Source organism: Rutidosis leptorrhynchoides, chromosome 1 (genome assembly GCF_046630445.1).
Source record: "Rutidosis leptorrhynchoides isolate AG116_Rl617_1_P2 chromosome 1, CSIRO_AGI_Rlap_v1, whole genome shotgun sequence".
Classification (NCBI taxonomy): domain Eukaryota; kingdom Viridiplantae; phylum Streptophyta; class Magnoliopsida; order Asterales; family Asteraceae; genus Rutidosis; species Rutidosis leptorrhynchoides.
Genome location: NC_092333.1, coordinates 112,621,977 through 112,637,924, shown reverse-complemented (window position 1 = coordinate 112,637,924; position 15,948 = coordinate 112,621,977). Strand labels below are relative to the sequence as shown.

The following is a 15,948-nucleotide window of genomic DNA, read 5'->3' as shown; positions in this document are numbered from 1 at the left end:
GGCCTTTGCATACAACGAAGGAACAAGTATAGTTTGGTTGTTATGTTCTTAAATTGATATTTTAATTAGATAGATAGGCATGTCTTTGTAGAGTGCAACTGATAAATTAATTAGACATGTCTTTGTAGATAATTATAAATATAGTGTATATATATAACTATGTGTATGTCTATATAGTATTATAACTTTTATAAGCAGTTAAGTGCATATAAAATTTTACTCCTATCTTAATTTAATAGTTCACAATTTTTTTTTTGAACTCATTCAAATTAGTTGTTCACAAAAACACATGACAAGCAAATAGAGTTTAACATATTATCCCCAACTATAATATTTAAATTTCAAAAGTAAAAGAAATCCTAAATTAAATGTTTAAAAATATAATTGTCATCATATATAAACTAACAGTAATAATCATTTTTCTTAAACAATGTATTTGTTTAGTGTAATTTCTTCTATATAGAGACAATCAAATTGTGACTCAAGAAGTATTATATATCTGAAAAATATGGCCTTATGGCCCATTGTATATGTAGTCCATTATGTATTATTCTATTTTTCTAACGAATACGTGCTAAATTACGCATAATGGATCTTAGGTTTAAATCTCATTAGCAGCCTATCTTAGTTAACAAGAGATAGAGCCACAAATGGTCATGGGTTCATTGAATTAGGCTGTGTTACGCTGATATACTATTACACAAGTACCATTAGCTTTATGCATTTTTAGTTTTCATATATATTCATCAACACTAATAATATTTACAAACCAAAAATGTTTACAATCAATCACATATACTTCACCCCTTCTCGTCCACTTCTACTAGTTATCGACTTCGAGTACACTCGATGTCTCCTTTCCCTGCCGTAAATCACCCAAAAAACAAGCGAAAACATAACCGCCAACGACACTATTAACAGCCCGATATAGATCCAATTCAAATATCGTCTTAAACCCGGACAATGATATCTCGAGATGTCAATGAAAGTCCGTCGAACGAAACTACAATCTTGAAGATCCACCAAAAACGGCCCGTGAAGGTACAACGAGTAGCTTAACTCTATTCCAGCCGACATTTGGGTAAACGAGTCGGGTGTCAACCGGCCCGTTGTGGTACACATTTGGTCTGATGAAACTTGACACACATATTGCTTATACACCCTTGTGGCCTCACTTAATGGCACCTCGTTGTGTTCGCACGTTCGGTTAGTGAAGTCAGGGTTGAATGGGTTGCAAAGGGTTGGCATCATGGGGCCCGATTGGTTGAAGTAGAGTGGTGCGAAGCTTGGGGGGAAGTTTCCGTTAGTGACGTTTTTAACGACTTGGTTGATGACGTTTATGAGTTGTATGGTGACTTCTTTGGCCCGTTTTGAGGTCTCGTGGGCCGTGGAGTTGTCTACACAAGGAAGGATATCGTCGAGAGTTGTACGAGCCGTTGGGTTTTCGACCCATTGGTTCATTGCTTCACAACTGTCTGCAGTCACACTTTTAATAACGATATACGAGTTATTATATCATGACAAGTTAATGAGCCAGATTCGGTTGGGTTGGGTTAATCTGTAACTATTTTTTTAGTGAATTAGTGAAAATTTACTGAATGATCCGTTTGACCCGTTTGAGATTAACACAACCCAAATGTTATGAGTAAATGGGTTAAAATTGCAAACAGAGTTGAACTTACTTGTGGAGGCAAAGGAACACACCGCATAAAATGAAAGTTACGGTCACAAAAGCCCATCCAAACAACACCAATCTGCAACAATTCAGTATTCAGTATACTGTTTATGATAAGAAAACATCTTTTAAACACACTAAAAGATGCGTTTTTACTCACGTGTAAACCATACATTGCAAGCCAAGGAGCGAAAACACTGCAAAGAGACATAAAAAAGTAAAAAATCAAATTTTGCAAGCTAAAAAATGTAATTAAACAGAAGCTGTATGCAAGTATTTATATGCTCATATGATTAGCCTAACACTAATAAACCAAATGAACTCGATATATTACAAATTTACAATATGAATCAGATGAACTTACAGAATCCAAGAAATGTCCATAGAAGCATCACTGCGGATACAACAATCAACGCGATTCTCCTACAAGAACACTTGCAGATAAAACATCATAACAACATAAAATTACCAATGTAACCTTATAACTGATTCAAAAGAGTGATAAAAACAGGTATAACTTACACACTTTCAAGTAGATCATGTATATCTTCTCTGTTCTCTTTGGTTCTTTCAGAAAGTTGAATAGCCGAAGCGTTAAGCTTTGTTTGTATCTCATCAATGTCAGTTTGAACATCAACAGGCAAGAAAATTTGTGCAACAGCTATTTTCTTTGCGGCAGCTAGATCATCAGATACGTTAAGAAGCGTATTTGCAGTTATTTCAGCTTGATGCACAATATATTTCAATGTCTTTTTTGTAGTTTGGTGAAATTTTCCTTGACCCGTGTATAAAACTATGCATCCGACTCTGAAATAAAAAACAATTTAAGATAATTTATATACGTTACTAATTACTGTTAGTATATCGGGAAAAGGGGATTTTACTAGTTATTACATTGCCATAATTGTGAAAAGAATTAGAAGAACGAGCGACAGAGAGTAAGCTGTTTTTGAATAGCCGTAAGGTTCTTTTCGGCAACAACAATAGCAGAAGAATGTTAGAGACAAGAACAGACCGAAGATCATGAACCAGGCTGCAGCCATCACGAAAAAGGGTGCAGCCGTGAACGCCACAGACTGCATTCATTCAAGGGTTAATTAGTCACTACTAATTATACAGATAGTTCATGATATACAAAAACATTGTTTATAAATATCCAGTTTCACTGAAAATATTTTAATTATGATATATAACATTGATGATTCCTTTCAAGATTTGAAGCAGACATGCATATTTTATTGAAATCAAGAATCTTACATAAACCCAAAAATTTGGACAAATTTCCAATTTTTAAGCAAATGGGAGATGATAATAAGATCAGTGTGTCAAGAGATTGCACTTAACCATCAAAGTAAGAAATTAGGACATTATACATTATTTCCATCATAATTATTGATTCTTTCTATTGAGGGTTTAAAATCATCTTATTAAAGAAAAAATATAAATATATTGTATAAATTAAGATTAAATGGGTTTAATGAACATGTTCCATTTTTATAAATAACAAATCATTTGATGAAACAGAGTATATAAAATTATAGTAATTTAATAAAGAAATTGAAGAAACTTACAGCCCAATAATGGCGCTCTTTGATGTTCCATCCACCTCTATATTTCTTGAATTTATCAAGAGGGTCTTTTCTTGTTGTTCTTTCTTGAGCCAATACAAGTTTTGCATGCCCAATTTTATCTTCATTAACAAGTGATCTCTCAATTCTCCCTACAAAATTAAATAAATCAATAAAAAAACACAAGCTTTATCACCTTTTCTAAAACCCCAATAAAAATCACAATAATAATACATATAATCAAGAACATTATGAAAAACCTGAAGTGGGTATTGATTGGGAAACTGTAATTTGGGATGAAAAGAGAAAAAGGGCAAGGATAATAAGAAGAAAAGAAAATGGGTATGAATTTTTGTTTAGCATTATGATTATAAAAGCTCTGTTTTGGGGGGATTGATCAAGATGGTGTGCTTTCAAGAAAACAGTTGAGCCATAGAAAATAATTTGTGACCGAAATTTGCTCCAAAAGAAATGATTAATTTTAGGGATTGACGAATGTTTTTCCTTTCACTTACATACACAATCACACACATGGTGTGTATGAAAGAGAGGGAAGAAACAGTGTAGAATTAGAAGTGTTCAAATTGTGTGGAAGGTTTGTAAAATGTGAGTGACAAAATAGACCCCTTTAGTTTTGAAGTATTGCAGTACAGAACCCTTGATACTCCACATATTTTTTATGGAAATAAAGGTAACGGATTTTATCAAATATACTCTTCTTAAATTTCAAAATAACATATATATACCCTCTTAAATCTAATAATATCTTAACTTTTAAAATAACATGTTTACCCACTTAAACAGGATAATATCGGATAATATTACATATACTCATTCAAAACACTTAAACGTATCACTTATAAGCTTTTATATCTACAAGTTTATTGTGTTCATGTGATTGACCACATACCTTAATCTTTGTACGAAAATGATTATTTCATAATCAATCGATTAATCCATATGTGTATTGTATATTTATATCGATTATCTATTGAATTAATTGATTGTAATTTGTTGAATAATACAGATTTACGGTTGATATAAGATACTTATGATTTCCTTGAATGAAACAATACAGAATATGTTTGATACTGAAATGAGATGTATTTTGTTGAGCCGGACATTTGTTATGTTGATACAGATTTGATGATACCTATGTATGTATCATTGTAAGTAACTAGAGGAGAGGTGAATAGTTACTTAGTGGTTTCTTAAAACTTTTAAAAATCTTTAACAATTAAAACATAAGTTTTAAGCGTGAAAGCGTTTGTGTTTGTTAATGCAAGTATGTAAAGAATGTAAGTGCACAAACACAAGGATTTATAGTGGTTCGGGTGGATGTTAATTAATCCACCTTAATCCACTCCCCAATTCTATGAATTGAGAGTTTTCTTCACTATGATACCCCAAACCGCTACTTATGAACCCTTACGTCCCTTTGAAGAATTCACAAACACCAAATGCTCTTACCACAAGATTCAAATGCTCTAGCCTAGTGAATCACAACTACCTTATAGATCCCTTTAAGAAGATAGCTCACAAGTAAACTTATAGCTAAGTTTACAATCTCTCATAGTTCTTCAATATGTCACACCAACTTAATTTCCAATGGAATTGATCAACTTCCTAGATCCCTTTAAGGAAGTTGAATCATTAAGCAAGATGGTGTTTCCTATCATAAGAACTATCTAACTTCCTTGGCCCCTTAAGGAAGTGTCTTACAAAGTAAACTTAAATATACAAATGATAAGTACAAAGTTTACATTTCAATTCTACTTAGTGTAAGCAGAAATTCTCTTTCTCTGTGCTTGAGGCTTGGCAGATCAGTAGATATGTCTTTGAAAGAATGTTGGAAAGAGGTGGTCTTCTAGTTTGGCAAAGAGGTGTATTTATATTTCAAGAATAACTTGTCAGACAAAACTGCGGTCGAAGCACGGTCGACCGTGCTGGCAGCCTTACAACTTCTGTCAGCATTTCAACATATCCGTTAGAGCTCATTTTTCTTTGAATTTTTGGCTTCTTTACCCAATATAGAGCCTTCAAAATATGCTTAATACACCTAAGTTAACTCCATTACCCCTTTGATCTTGGACATATGCATGGAGGTTGACATGTGCTAGCTAAAGAGGAAAGTCCAATGTCCTTGACCATGTCATTGATTTTCTAATAAGGTAAATGCAGATTTTTGTCCCTTGACAAACCACTAGCATCCAAACTTCATTTCCCAAATCTTTAAACTCTTGTCTTCATCTTTGATGGAAGTATCTTGCCCATTGGAACCTTGTTACAACTCCATTGAACTAGTTTGAGAACACTTGTAACACCCCATTTTCCGTACGCGTTTAAAGGTACAACCTTATTTATTAGCACGCTTATAACTTGTTCGTTTGTGTGATTAAGTGAGCCAAGTGTTAGTTTTGTGTAAGTACATGTATGGATATGTAAATATATATATCTATGCGAATGCGTGCGTGTACGTGTTTATGTATGTGTCGCGATGGTATTGAGTCGTGTGAGACTTAAGGGCGAAGCTTAGACGTGCATTGGAATAGTGAACGAGGTGTGCTAGTTGTATGAAACTTCGTTTTATGATTTGTTGTCAAAGTGACCAGGAACAGGCCAGTGCCGCGCCGCGAGGAATGGGGCCACGAAGCGGCAAACAAAGCAAATCCGGATCAAAACTTGAGTTAAGAAGGGTCGTTTTTCCTTCTTTATGTCGCGCCGCGACAAAGGTGCCGCGCCGCGGCAATTCTGCAGTTCTGACTCTGAATTCCACTCAAATTAATTAGGGTTTAGGGGCAATTTGGTCTTTTTGCGTGTAGATCTGGTTGGAGCTTTTAATATCAACCACTTGTTCTCCATTTCTTATTTCTTTTCCATTTTCTTTCACATTTTCCTCTCAAATCCTAAAACCCACTTAGATTAAACGCAAGATTTTAAGGTGAAGTTTTGTGAATCAATCCTAGAAGCAAGAATTAAAGTTGCTCTCCTTGTTATTAGCTACAAGAGGATAGTTTTGGTAAGTCTCAACTCTAAGTTTTGAGTTTCATTTAGTTAAGCTAGGGTTTGGTTCATATGAAACTTGTGTGACCCATTTGAGGGTTAAATGGGTGGATTTTGGGTTGGATTGTTGAAAGGAAACCCTAAGTAGCTATTATCTAGGGTTTGGTCTTGTGATTTGAGGTTGTAAGTGCTAAATGATGTTGTTAGTCATTAATGCACTTTTAAAAGGATGAAAGAGTTGTTATTGTGTAAGTTTGACTTGATTTGTGAGTCAAAGAGTCAAAAGAGCACTAGTTGACCTAATCGGGTGAAATGGTTATGAAATATACTAAGTTTATGTTAGTTGATGTTATTAAACCCTAATCACTAGCTTTTGGTAATTTATGACGAGGCATGGCCATTAATGGGCGGTTTTGGTGTAGTTGAGTCATTTAATGCAAACGGGTCATTAAATGCTCAAGGGTTAGTGGTTGGCATTTAATTCAACTAGATTGTATGTTAATAAATGCATAATGTAATAGGTACGTTACATTGAAGGGTTGCGAGCTCGGTTAACTTTCACAACGGACTTGAGGTGAGTGGAATATCTATATATGTATGTATATGATTTATGTGCCGTATTGATGGTGTCACATAGCCGTTTTGTGACCATAGTTGCGAGACGTAGCCGTTTTGGTCTACGTATGTTATTTATGCACCTAGCCATGTTTGTGCATATAGTGGTGAGTAATAGCCATGTTTTACTCCCACGTTGTTATCCGTGTTATTTGTGCACATAGCCGTGTTTGTGTACAAGATTGTGAGTAATAGCCGTGTTTTACTCACATGTTGATCAAGTGATGCCATAGCCGTTTTTGGGAATACTTGGGGGTGATGCCATAGCCGTTTTTGGAACACCTCGGGGGTTAGTATACCATAGCCGGGTTTGGGAGCTAACGGTTGTTATGAACATCGATGACTTGTTTCGCAAAGTCATTCCCCTTGCGAAGGATTTTGGTTAACTATGGTTTATAGTTGGTGATGCTAGCATTTGATTTATGATTATGATATTTATGTTATTAATGTGGCTAGTTGTACGGTTTGACGATACTAGCTTATTTATCGAGATGTTATGCGATTGTGTGCGTTATATGATATCGTGGATGCGTGTGGGTAAGTCTTATATGCATGTATATATTTATTCTACTCACTAAGCTTTGCTTACCCCTCTCGTTGTTTATCTTTTTAGATGCAGGCGCGGACAAGGGCAAGGGGGTCGTTGGGCACTAGGTGTCCCTTGTTGTTGTTATGTTGGAGCTTTTAGAAGTTGGCCTAGTTTTGGGTAGTTTAGTCCCAAATCATGCTCGGAACGTCGTTTGGTTTATAAACTATCATTTGTAATGGGTCAAACTTGTACTAAACTTTATTCGTGGCCCTCGTGCCTATTGTAAACAATTAATTGTTGTGCATTTTGAATAGAACTCGTGAAATGGGTTACATATTTATTTGGCAGGTAATTGTGTTGTATAAAAAAAAAATTTATCGTAAGGATTACGGGTTGGGTTGTTACAAGTGGTATCAGAGCATGGTCTAAGGGATTTAGGTGACTTGAGATAGGCGCCTAGACTTAGACTGTTGTGTTGTGGAATTATATGCGGGACTTGTAGGATTACGGGTCAGTGCGGGGTTTGATTAGTTCTTTGATGCATAAGTGGACAACTATGCTATGTTATGATGTTACTGATCGTGTGTTATTGTTTTGAACATCGAACAAGATGGTTGTGATACGTTTGAGCATGGCACGACATGTGAGCGTAATAGTGAGTCGCGACCACTATTACGGTTACAAGCCAAGTCGAGCAAGGATGTGCGACAAGTATCGAGCTAGATGTGGTGTGTGTGCGGTCATATGCATAGGTATATATGTGTATTAAATTGTTGGTGATGTCTAATCCATTTTTAATCTTTAGAATGAAGACGAGAAACAGAACGAATACAAATGGCAATGGTGGTCCCTCTCATGTGGAGGAAGATGAGATGACTACCAAGATTGAGACCGCTTTAGAAAACTATGTTTCAGTTTTCTCACGAAGGGTTAAACAAATATTCGAAGAGTCGATTTCGGAACAAATTGTCGATATGATTCAAGAACGGATGACTAATGCCGTTAAAGAAGAAGTTGAAAGGAGGTTTCCTAGACCTCAAAATGTGGGCGAGTTGGAGTTTAGCTATAAGAACTTCTTGACGACTAAGCCTCCTCACTTTCACGGGGATCCCGACCCCATGAAGAGTGCGGCTTGGATCTCCGATGTTGAAGGTTGTTTTCGCACGACCGAGTGCCCACCCGAGAAGAAGACAAGGCTTGCTACTAGCTTGTTGAGGGGCCATGCTAAAGATTGGCTCGATGGTAAAATTGATATGGTGGGTGATGCGGCTTTTGTAGGTTTATCATGGGCGGAGTTCAAGAAAGAGTTTTTCCTTGAATATCGTACGCAAGCGGATATTTCCAAATTGCGAAATGAGTTAAGGAACATGCGTCAAGGGTCATTGGACCTAAACACTCTAAAAACCAACTTTCTCGCCAAGGCACGTTTTTGTCCCGTGTATGCGGGAAATGATCAAATGCTAATGGAAGACTTTCATGCAACCCTTAGAGATGATTTAAAGGGTAAAATTAGTATCGGTCATGTTGAAACTTTCGCTAAGCTTTTGGCGGTGGCAAAAGGGTTTGAAACACAAGCTCCGAGTCCGGTTCCGGTTAGTTATGGGTCGAGCAAAAGAAAATTTGGAGCGCCTAGTTACTCCAACAAGAAGAGCAAGGGTGTGTTCGAAAGCTTCGGAAGTATGAAGAAGGGTGGTTCGAATACTTTTACGCCTACTTGTTATAGTTGTAGGAAGCCGGGTCATTACGCTCGTGATTGTTTGATCAAGACGGTCACGTGTTTTAATTGTCAAAAGACGGGGCACCGGAAGGCGGAATGTCCCAAATTATCAAACGAACAAGTTAAGAGGCTAGAGAAGGCGGCGAGGTCGGCTAGGGGGCGTAACTACTTGATGACGAATGATGAAGCCAAACAATCCAACAAAGTCGTCTCAGGTACTTTCATGGTTAACTCTAATCCGGCAAGGATTCTATTTGATAGCGGTGCAAATTTATCGTTCGTGTCTCCAAAATTTTTGCCTAAACTTAATAAACCGTTAGCTAAGTTAAGTTGTCCAGTAGAAGTCGAAATGGCGGATGGCAAGACGATGCTGGTGGTTGATGTGTGTAAAAATTGTAACGTTGTGTTTGGTTTCGAGAACTTTAATATTGATCTCATTCCGATGACGTTGGGTGATTTTGATATCGTGGTTGGTATGGATTGGCTCGATCATAATAGAGCCGATATTGCGTGCCATGAAAAATCTATTCGTGTGAAGACCCCAAGTGGGGGAGAGTTAATTATTCATGGTGATAAACGAAGGAGACCGGTGCCGATATGCACTTTTGCACGGGCACGTCGTCTCGTTGTTACCGGTGGCATGGTTTTCCTTGCTCATGTTGTTGATACTCGTGATGAGCCACCACCCATTCATGAAATTCGGTGGTAAGTGAGTTTGAAGATGTTTTTTCGGATGAGTTACCGGGTGTTCCGACGGAAAGACAAGTCGAATTTCGCATTGAGTTGGTTCCGGGAGCTACTCCCATTGCTAAAACTCCTTATCGTTTAGCACCGACGGAAATGCAAGAATTGTTGAATCAAATTCAAGAGTTACTTGAGAAGGGTTTTATTCGACCGAGTGCTTCGCCATGGGGTGCTCCGGTTTTATTCGTGAAAAAGAAGGATGGAAGTATGCGTATGTGCATTGATTATCGGGAGTTGAATAAAGTGACGATCAAGAATCGTTATCCATTGCCTAGGATTGACGATTTGTTTGACCAACTCCAAGGTGCGACGTATTTCTCAAAAATTGACCTACGGTCCGGCTATCATCAAATGCGAGTCCGTGAGGAATATATCGAGAAAATGGCCTTTCGTACTCGTTATGGGCATTTTGAATTTGTGGTTATGCCTTTTAGTCTTACGAATGCACCGGCGGCATTCATGGATCTTATGAACCGAGTGTGCCAACCTATGTTGGACAAGTCGGTAATTGTGTTCATTGACGATATTCTTGTCTATTCTAAGAGCATGACGGAACATGAACACCACTTGCGCGATGTATTGAAGACGTTGAGAAAAGAGAAGTTGTATGCTAAATTCTCAAAATGTGAATTTTGGCTAAGGGAGGTTCAATTCCTTGGCCATATTGTGAATAAGGATGGTATTCAAGTGAATCCGAGGAAGATAGAGGCGGTGAAGGATTGGGGACGACCGACTACGCCTACGGAAATACGAAGTTTTCTCGGATTGGCCGGTTACTATCGTCGGTTTATCCAAGACTTTTCCAAGATTGCTTCGCCATTAACGAAGTTGACAAGGAAGAATACAAGATTCAATTGGGAGAACGAGCAAGAAATCGCTTTTCAATTGTTGAAAGAGAAATTGTGCAAAGCTCCTTTGTCGGAAGGTGTAGATGATATGACGGTCTATTGTGATGCTTCTTTGAATGGGCTCGGGTGTGTTCTAATGCAACGAGGTAAAGTCATCGCTTACGCCTCTCGCCAATTAAAGGAACATGAAAAGAGATACCCGACTCATGATCTCGAATTAGCGGCGGTGGTCCATGCTTTGAAAATTTGGCACCATTACTTGTATGGTGTAAAGTGTACGATTTATTCGGATCACAAGATTTTGAAACATCTTTTTGATCAACGGGATTTGAATTATCGTCAACGTAGATGGATGGATGTGGTGAAGGATTATGATTGTGAGATACTTTATCATCCGGGCAAAGCAAATGTGCGTTAAGCCGAAAGAGTCACCACCCGGCGTTACGATTGGGATTGTTACGTATGATTATTACTAACGATTTTCTTGAAAAACTTGGTGTGATTCAAATAGAGGCTTACGTTCACAACAAGCACGTGGAATGAATTGTGGGGCAATCGGAATTCATTACGATGGGTTCGCATGGTTTATTGTCTTTTCAAGAAAGAGTGTGGGTGCCTAAGATGGTGATTTCCGAAAGGTGCTTCTTGATGAGGCGCACAAGTCTAAGTATTACATACATCCGGGTGGGACAAAGATGTACCATGATTTGAAGAAAGATTATTGGTGGCTGGGCATGAAACGCGACGTTGTTAAGTATGTTGAGCAATGCGTCACGTGTTTGCAAGTTAAAGCCGAACACCAAAAGCCGTATGGTAAGTTGCAACCGCTAGAAATTCCGATGTGGAAGTGGGAGCATATTACCATGGATCTTATTACCAAGTTGCCGAAAACGGCAAGAACCCAATTTGACACTATTTGGGTGATTGTCGATAGATTGACGAAGAGTGCGTTGTTTCTTCCTATTAAAGAAGCAATTTCGTCGGAGGCACTCGCGAAGATGTTCATTAAAGAGGTGATATCGAGACATGGCGTTCCCACGTCTATTGTTTCGGATCGGGACACGCGTTTTACTTCTCGATTTTGGAAGAAGTTTCATGAAGACATGGGTACGAGGGTGAATATGAGTACGGCGTATCATCCTCAAACGGACGGTCAAACCAAACGTACGAACCAAACATTGGAGGATATGTTACGTGGGTGTATCATTGACTTCGGTGGTAGTTGGGACGAACATTTGCCATTGGTGGAATTCTCGTACAATAATAGTTTTCACTCTAGTATTGGAATGCCACCATATGAGATGTTATACGGTAGGAGGTGTCGAACCCCGATTTGTTGGGGTGAAGTGGGTCAAAGGGGAGTCGGGTGCTCCGACTTGGTATTGGAGACAAATGATAAAATCGTTATGATTCGGGAACATTTAAAAAAGGCGCAAGATAGGCAAAAGTCTTATGCCGATAAGCGTAGACGTTTGATCGAATTCCAAGAAGGTGATATGGTGATGCTCAAGGTTTCGCCATGGAAGGGTATTATTCGGTTTCAGAAACGAGGAAAGTTAGCTCCTCGGTTTATTGGGCCGTTTAAGGTTTTAGCTCGTGTTGGTGAAGTCGCGTATCGTTTGGAATTACCCAAAGAACTTGCGGGGATCCATAACGTATTTCATGTTTCCCACCTCCGTAAGTGTCTTGCGGACGATTCTTCATGGATGCCTTTAGACGAAATTGAGCTAAACAACAAGTTAGAATACGTTGAAGAGCCGATTGCTATACTCGATGAGAAGGTAAAAATGTTGCGTAACAAAGAGGTGAGGACCTTTATGGTCCAATGGCGTCGTGGTAAAGGTTCCGAGTTTACTTGGGAGCCCGAAGAATTCATGTTGGTTTACCTTCCCCCGTGTCATGCGGCATGGATCGCGAGGACGCGCTCCGATTTAAGTGGGGGAGAGGTGTAACACCCCGTTTTCCGTACGCGTTTAAAGGTACAACCTTATTTATTAGCACACTTATAACTTATATTTATTAGCACGATTAAAAGTACATGTATGGATATGTAAATATATATATATATATATATATATATATATATATATATATATATATATATATATATATATATATATATATGTGCGAATGCGTGCGTGTACGTGTTTATGTATGTGTCGCGATGGTATTGAGTTGTGTGAGACTTAAGGGCGAAGCTTAGATGTGCATTGGAATAGTGAACGAGGTGTGCTAGTTGTATGAACCTTCGTTTTATGATTGTCAAAGTGACCAAGAACAGGCCAGTGCCGCGCCGTGGCAAACAAAGCAAATCCAGATCAGAACTTGAGTTAAGAAGGGTCGTTTTTCCGTCTTTATGTCGCGCCGCGGCAATTCTGCAGTTCTGACTCCGAATTCCACTCAAATTAATTAGGGTTTAGGGGCAATTTGGTCTTTTTACATGTAGATCTGGTTGGAGCTTTTAATATCAACCACTTGTTCTCCATTTCTTATTTCTTTTCCATTTTCTTTCACATTTTCCTCTCAAATCCTAAAACCCACTTAGATTAAACTCAAGATTTGAAGGTGAAGTTTTGTGAATCAATCCTAGAAGCAAGAATTAAAGTTGCTCTCCTTGTTATTAGCTACAAGAGGATAGTTTTGGTAAGTCTCAACTCTAAGTTTTGAGTTTCATTTAGTTAAGCTAGGGTTTGGTTCATATGGAACTTGTGTGACCCATTTGAGGGTTAAATGGGTGGATTTTGGGTTGGATTGTTGAAAGGAAACCCTAAGTAGCTATTATCTAGGGTTTGGTCTTGTGATTTGAGGTTGTAAGTGCTAAATGATGTTGTTAGTCATTAATCCACTTTTAAAAGGATGAAAGAGTTGTTATTGTGTAAGTTTGACTTGATTTGTGAGTCATAGAGTCAAAAGAGCACTAGTTGACCTAATCGGGTGAAATGGTTATGAAATACACCAAGTTTATGTTAGTTGATGTTATTAAACCCTAATCACAAGCTTTTGGTGATTTATGACGAGGCATGGCCATTAATGGGCGGTTTTGGTGTAGTTGAGTCATTTAATGCAAACGGGTCATTAAATGCTCAAGGGTTAGTGGTTGGCATTTAATTCAACTAGATTGTATGTTAATAAATGCATAATGTAATAGGTACGTTACATTGAAGGGTTGCGAGCTCGATTAGCTTTCACAAGGGACTTGAGGTGAGTGGAATATCTATATATGTATGTATATAATTTATGTACCGTATTGATGGTGTCACATAGCCGTTTTGTGACCATAGTTGCGAGACGTAGCCATTTTGGTCTACGTATGTTATTTATGCACCTAGCCGTATTTGTGCATATAGTGGCGAGTAATAGCCGTGTTTTACTCCCACGTTGTTATCCGTGTTATTTGTGCACATAGCCGTGTTTGTGTACAAGATTGTGAGTAATAGCCGTGTTTTACTCACATGTTGATCAAGTGATGCCATAGCCGTTTTTGGGAACACTTGGGGGTGATGCCATAGCCATTTTTGGAACACCTCGGGGGTTAGTATATCATAGCCGGGTTTGGGAGCTAACGGTTGTTATGAACATCGATGACTTGTTTCGCAAAGTCATTCCCCTTGCGAAGGATTTTGGTTAACCATGGTTTATAGTTGGTGATGCTAGCATTTGATTTATGATTATGATATTTATGTTATTAATGTGGCTAGTTGTACGGTTTGACGATACTAGCTTATTTATCGAGATGTTATGCGATTGTGTGCGTTATATGATATCGTGGATGCGTGTGGGTAAGTCTTATATGCATGTATATATTTATTCTACTCACTAAGCTTTGCTTACCCCTCTCGTTGTTTATCTTTTTAGATGCAGGCGCGGACAAGGGCAAGGGGGTCATTGGGCACTAGGTGTCTCTTGTTGTTGTTATGTTGGAGCTTTTGGAAGTTGGCCTAGTTTTGGGTAGTTTAGTCCCAAACCATGCTCGGAACGTCATTTGGTTTATAAACTATCATTTGTAATGGGTCAAACTTGTACTAAACTTTATTCGTGGCCCTCGTGCCTATTGTAAACAATTAATTGTTGTGCGTTTTAAATAGAACTCGTGAAATGGGTTACATACTTATTTGGCAGGCAATTGTGTTGTATAAAATAAAAATTTATCGTAAGGATTACGGGTTGGGTTGTTACAACACTTTAACTAGTTGCACTAATCACAAAGATACATCACTACATTCCAAACCTCATACACATGTCTTCACCAACTTGTCTTTTCTTTGATGGAAGTATCTTTCTCTTTGGAACATTGTTACATCTCAAATGAACTAGTTTGAATCTAGTTGGAACTTAATTATCCTTGTTACAACCTTGACTAGCTTGAACTAATTACATTTACATACATATAATGGTACTTAAAACTAATGGGAGAGCACCTCTTTAATTGGGACTTTAATGACCATTATTAATATGTTTAAATGACACTATGTAATAAGATAAAAAGATATAACACTTGTGTGTTTCATCTTATTTCAAGTTAAATCATCATTAAGGTGTCATTAGGTGTGATTAATCAAGATTAACATCTTTTGGTTCAAAACTCTTTTGAAATCAAAGAAGGCAACTATTATAAGTATGTTTAAAAAGGTTTTGTAAATTATAGATCCTCAAAGTGGTCTAACTTAAAGTAGATGAATTTGGTAACAGAGAAAACCGCGGTAGGCCGTGAGGTTAGCCGTAGATTGACAGTTTTAGAAAAACGTGCAATCGTTGGAACATGGCATCCACGGTCAGACTCACGGTCGACCGTGGTGCAATTTTATCAAGTTAATTATTTATGTATTGGTCTTTTGCTAGAGATAGTGTAGGCTTATGAACTCATCTCGTCTTACATATGATTAAGCACTTATCTCTTTTGTGTCATCATCAAAACAAAGTGATTAACTATTGAATATTATAATTGGATTCTCAACCAACATTCTCCCCCTTTTTGATGATGACAAACATATGGATAAGTGTTTAGTTATGTAAGCCGACATAAGTGTTAACATCACTTACCATACACTTTCTTCCCCTTTTTTCGAAGCAAAAAGGTTAGCTCCCCCTGAAACTAAGCGCGCCCTAGAGTAATGCTCCCCCTTGAATCTTACATAGCGGTAGATTTAACTACCCGTCAAAGTACACTTGACGACCATCGTTATCTTGGTCCCACAGCTTGATCATAACTCTAAATGAATTTAATAAATAACCTTGCATTCTTTATTTAA

General features: G+C 37.8%; 1 protein-coding gene across 1 annotated transcript in view; it reads right to left on the bottom strand.

Moving 5' to 3' along the window:
* Positions 1-789: 789 nt before the first annotated feature.
* The window catches only part of LOC139888286 (uncharacterized), a 39,910-nt gene continuing 24,751 nt past the window's right edge, over positions 790-15,948 (bottom strand). Inside the window, exons 9-15 of the mRNA XM_071871305.1 lie at positions 3,247-3,395; positions 2,570-2,751; positions 2,198-2,482; positions 2,040-2,098; positions 1,836-1,872; positions 1,683-1,754; positions 790-1,486 (exon numbers count right to left, since the gene is read on the bottom strand). Coding sequence (XP_071727406.1) covers positions 790-1,486; positions 1,683-1,754; positions 1,836-1,872; positions 2,040-2,098; positions 2,198-2,482; positions 2,570-2,751; positions 3,247-3,395 — 1,481 coding nt within the window. The remainder of the gene's footprint in view (positions 1,487-1,682; positions 1,755-1,835; positions 1,873-2,039; positions 2,099-2,197; positions 2,483-2,569; positions 2,752-3,246; positions 3,396-15,948) is intronic.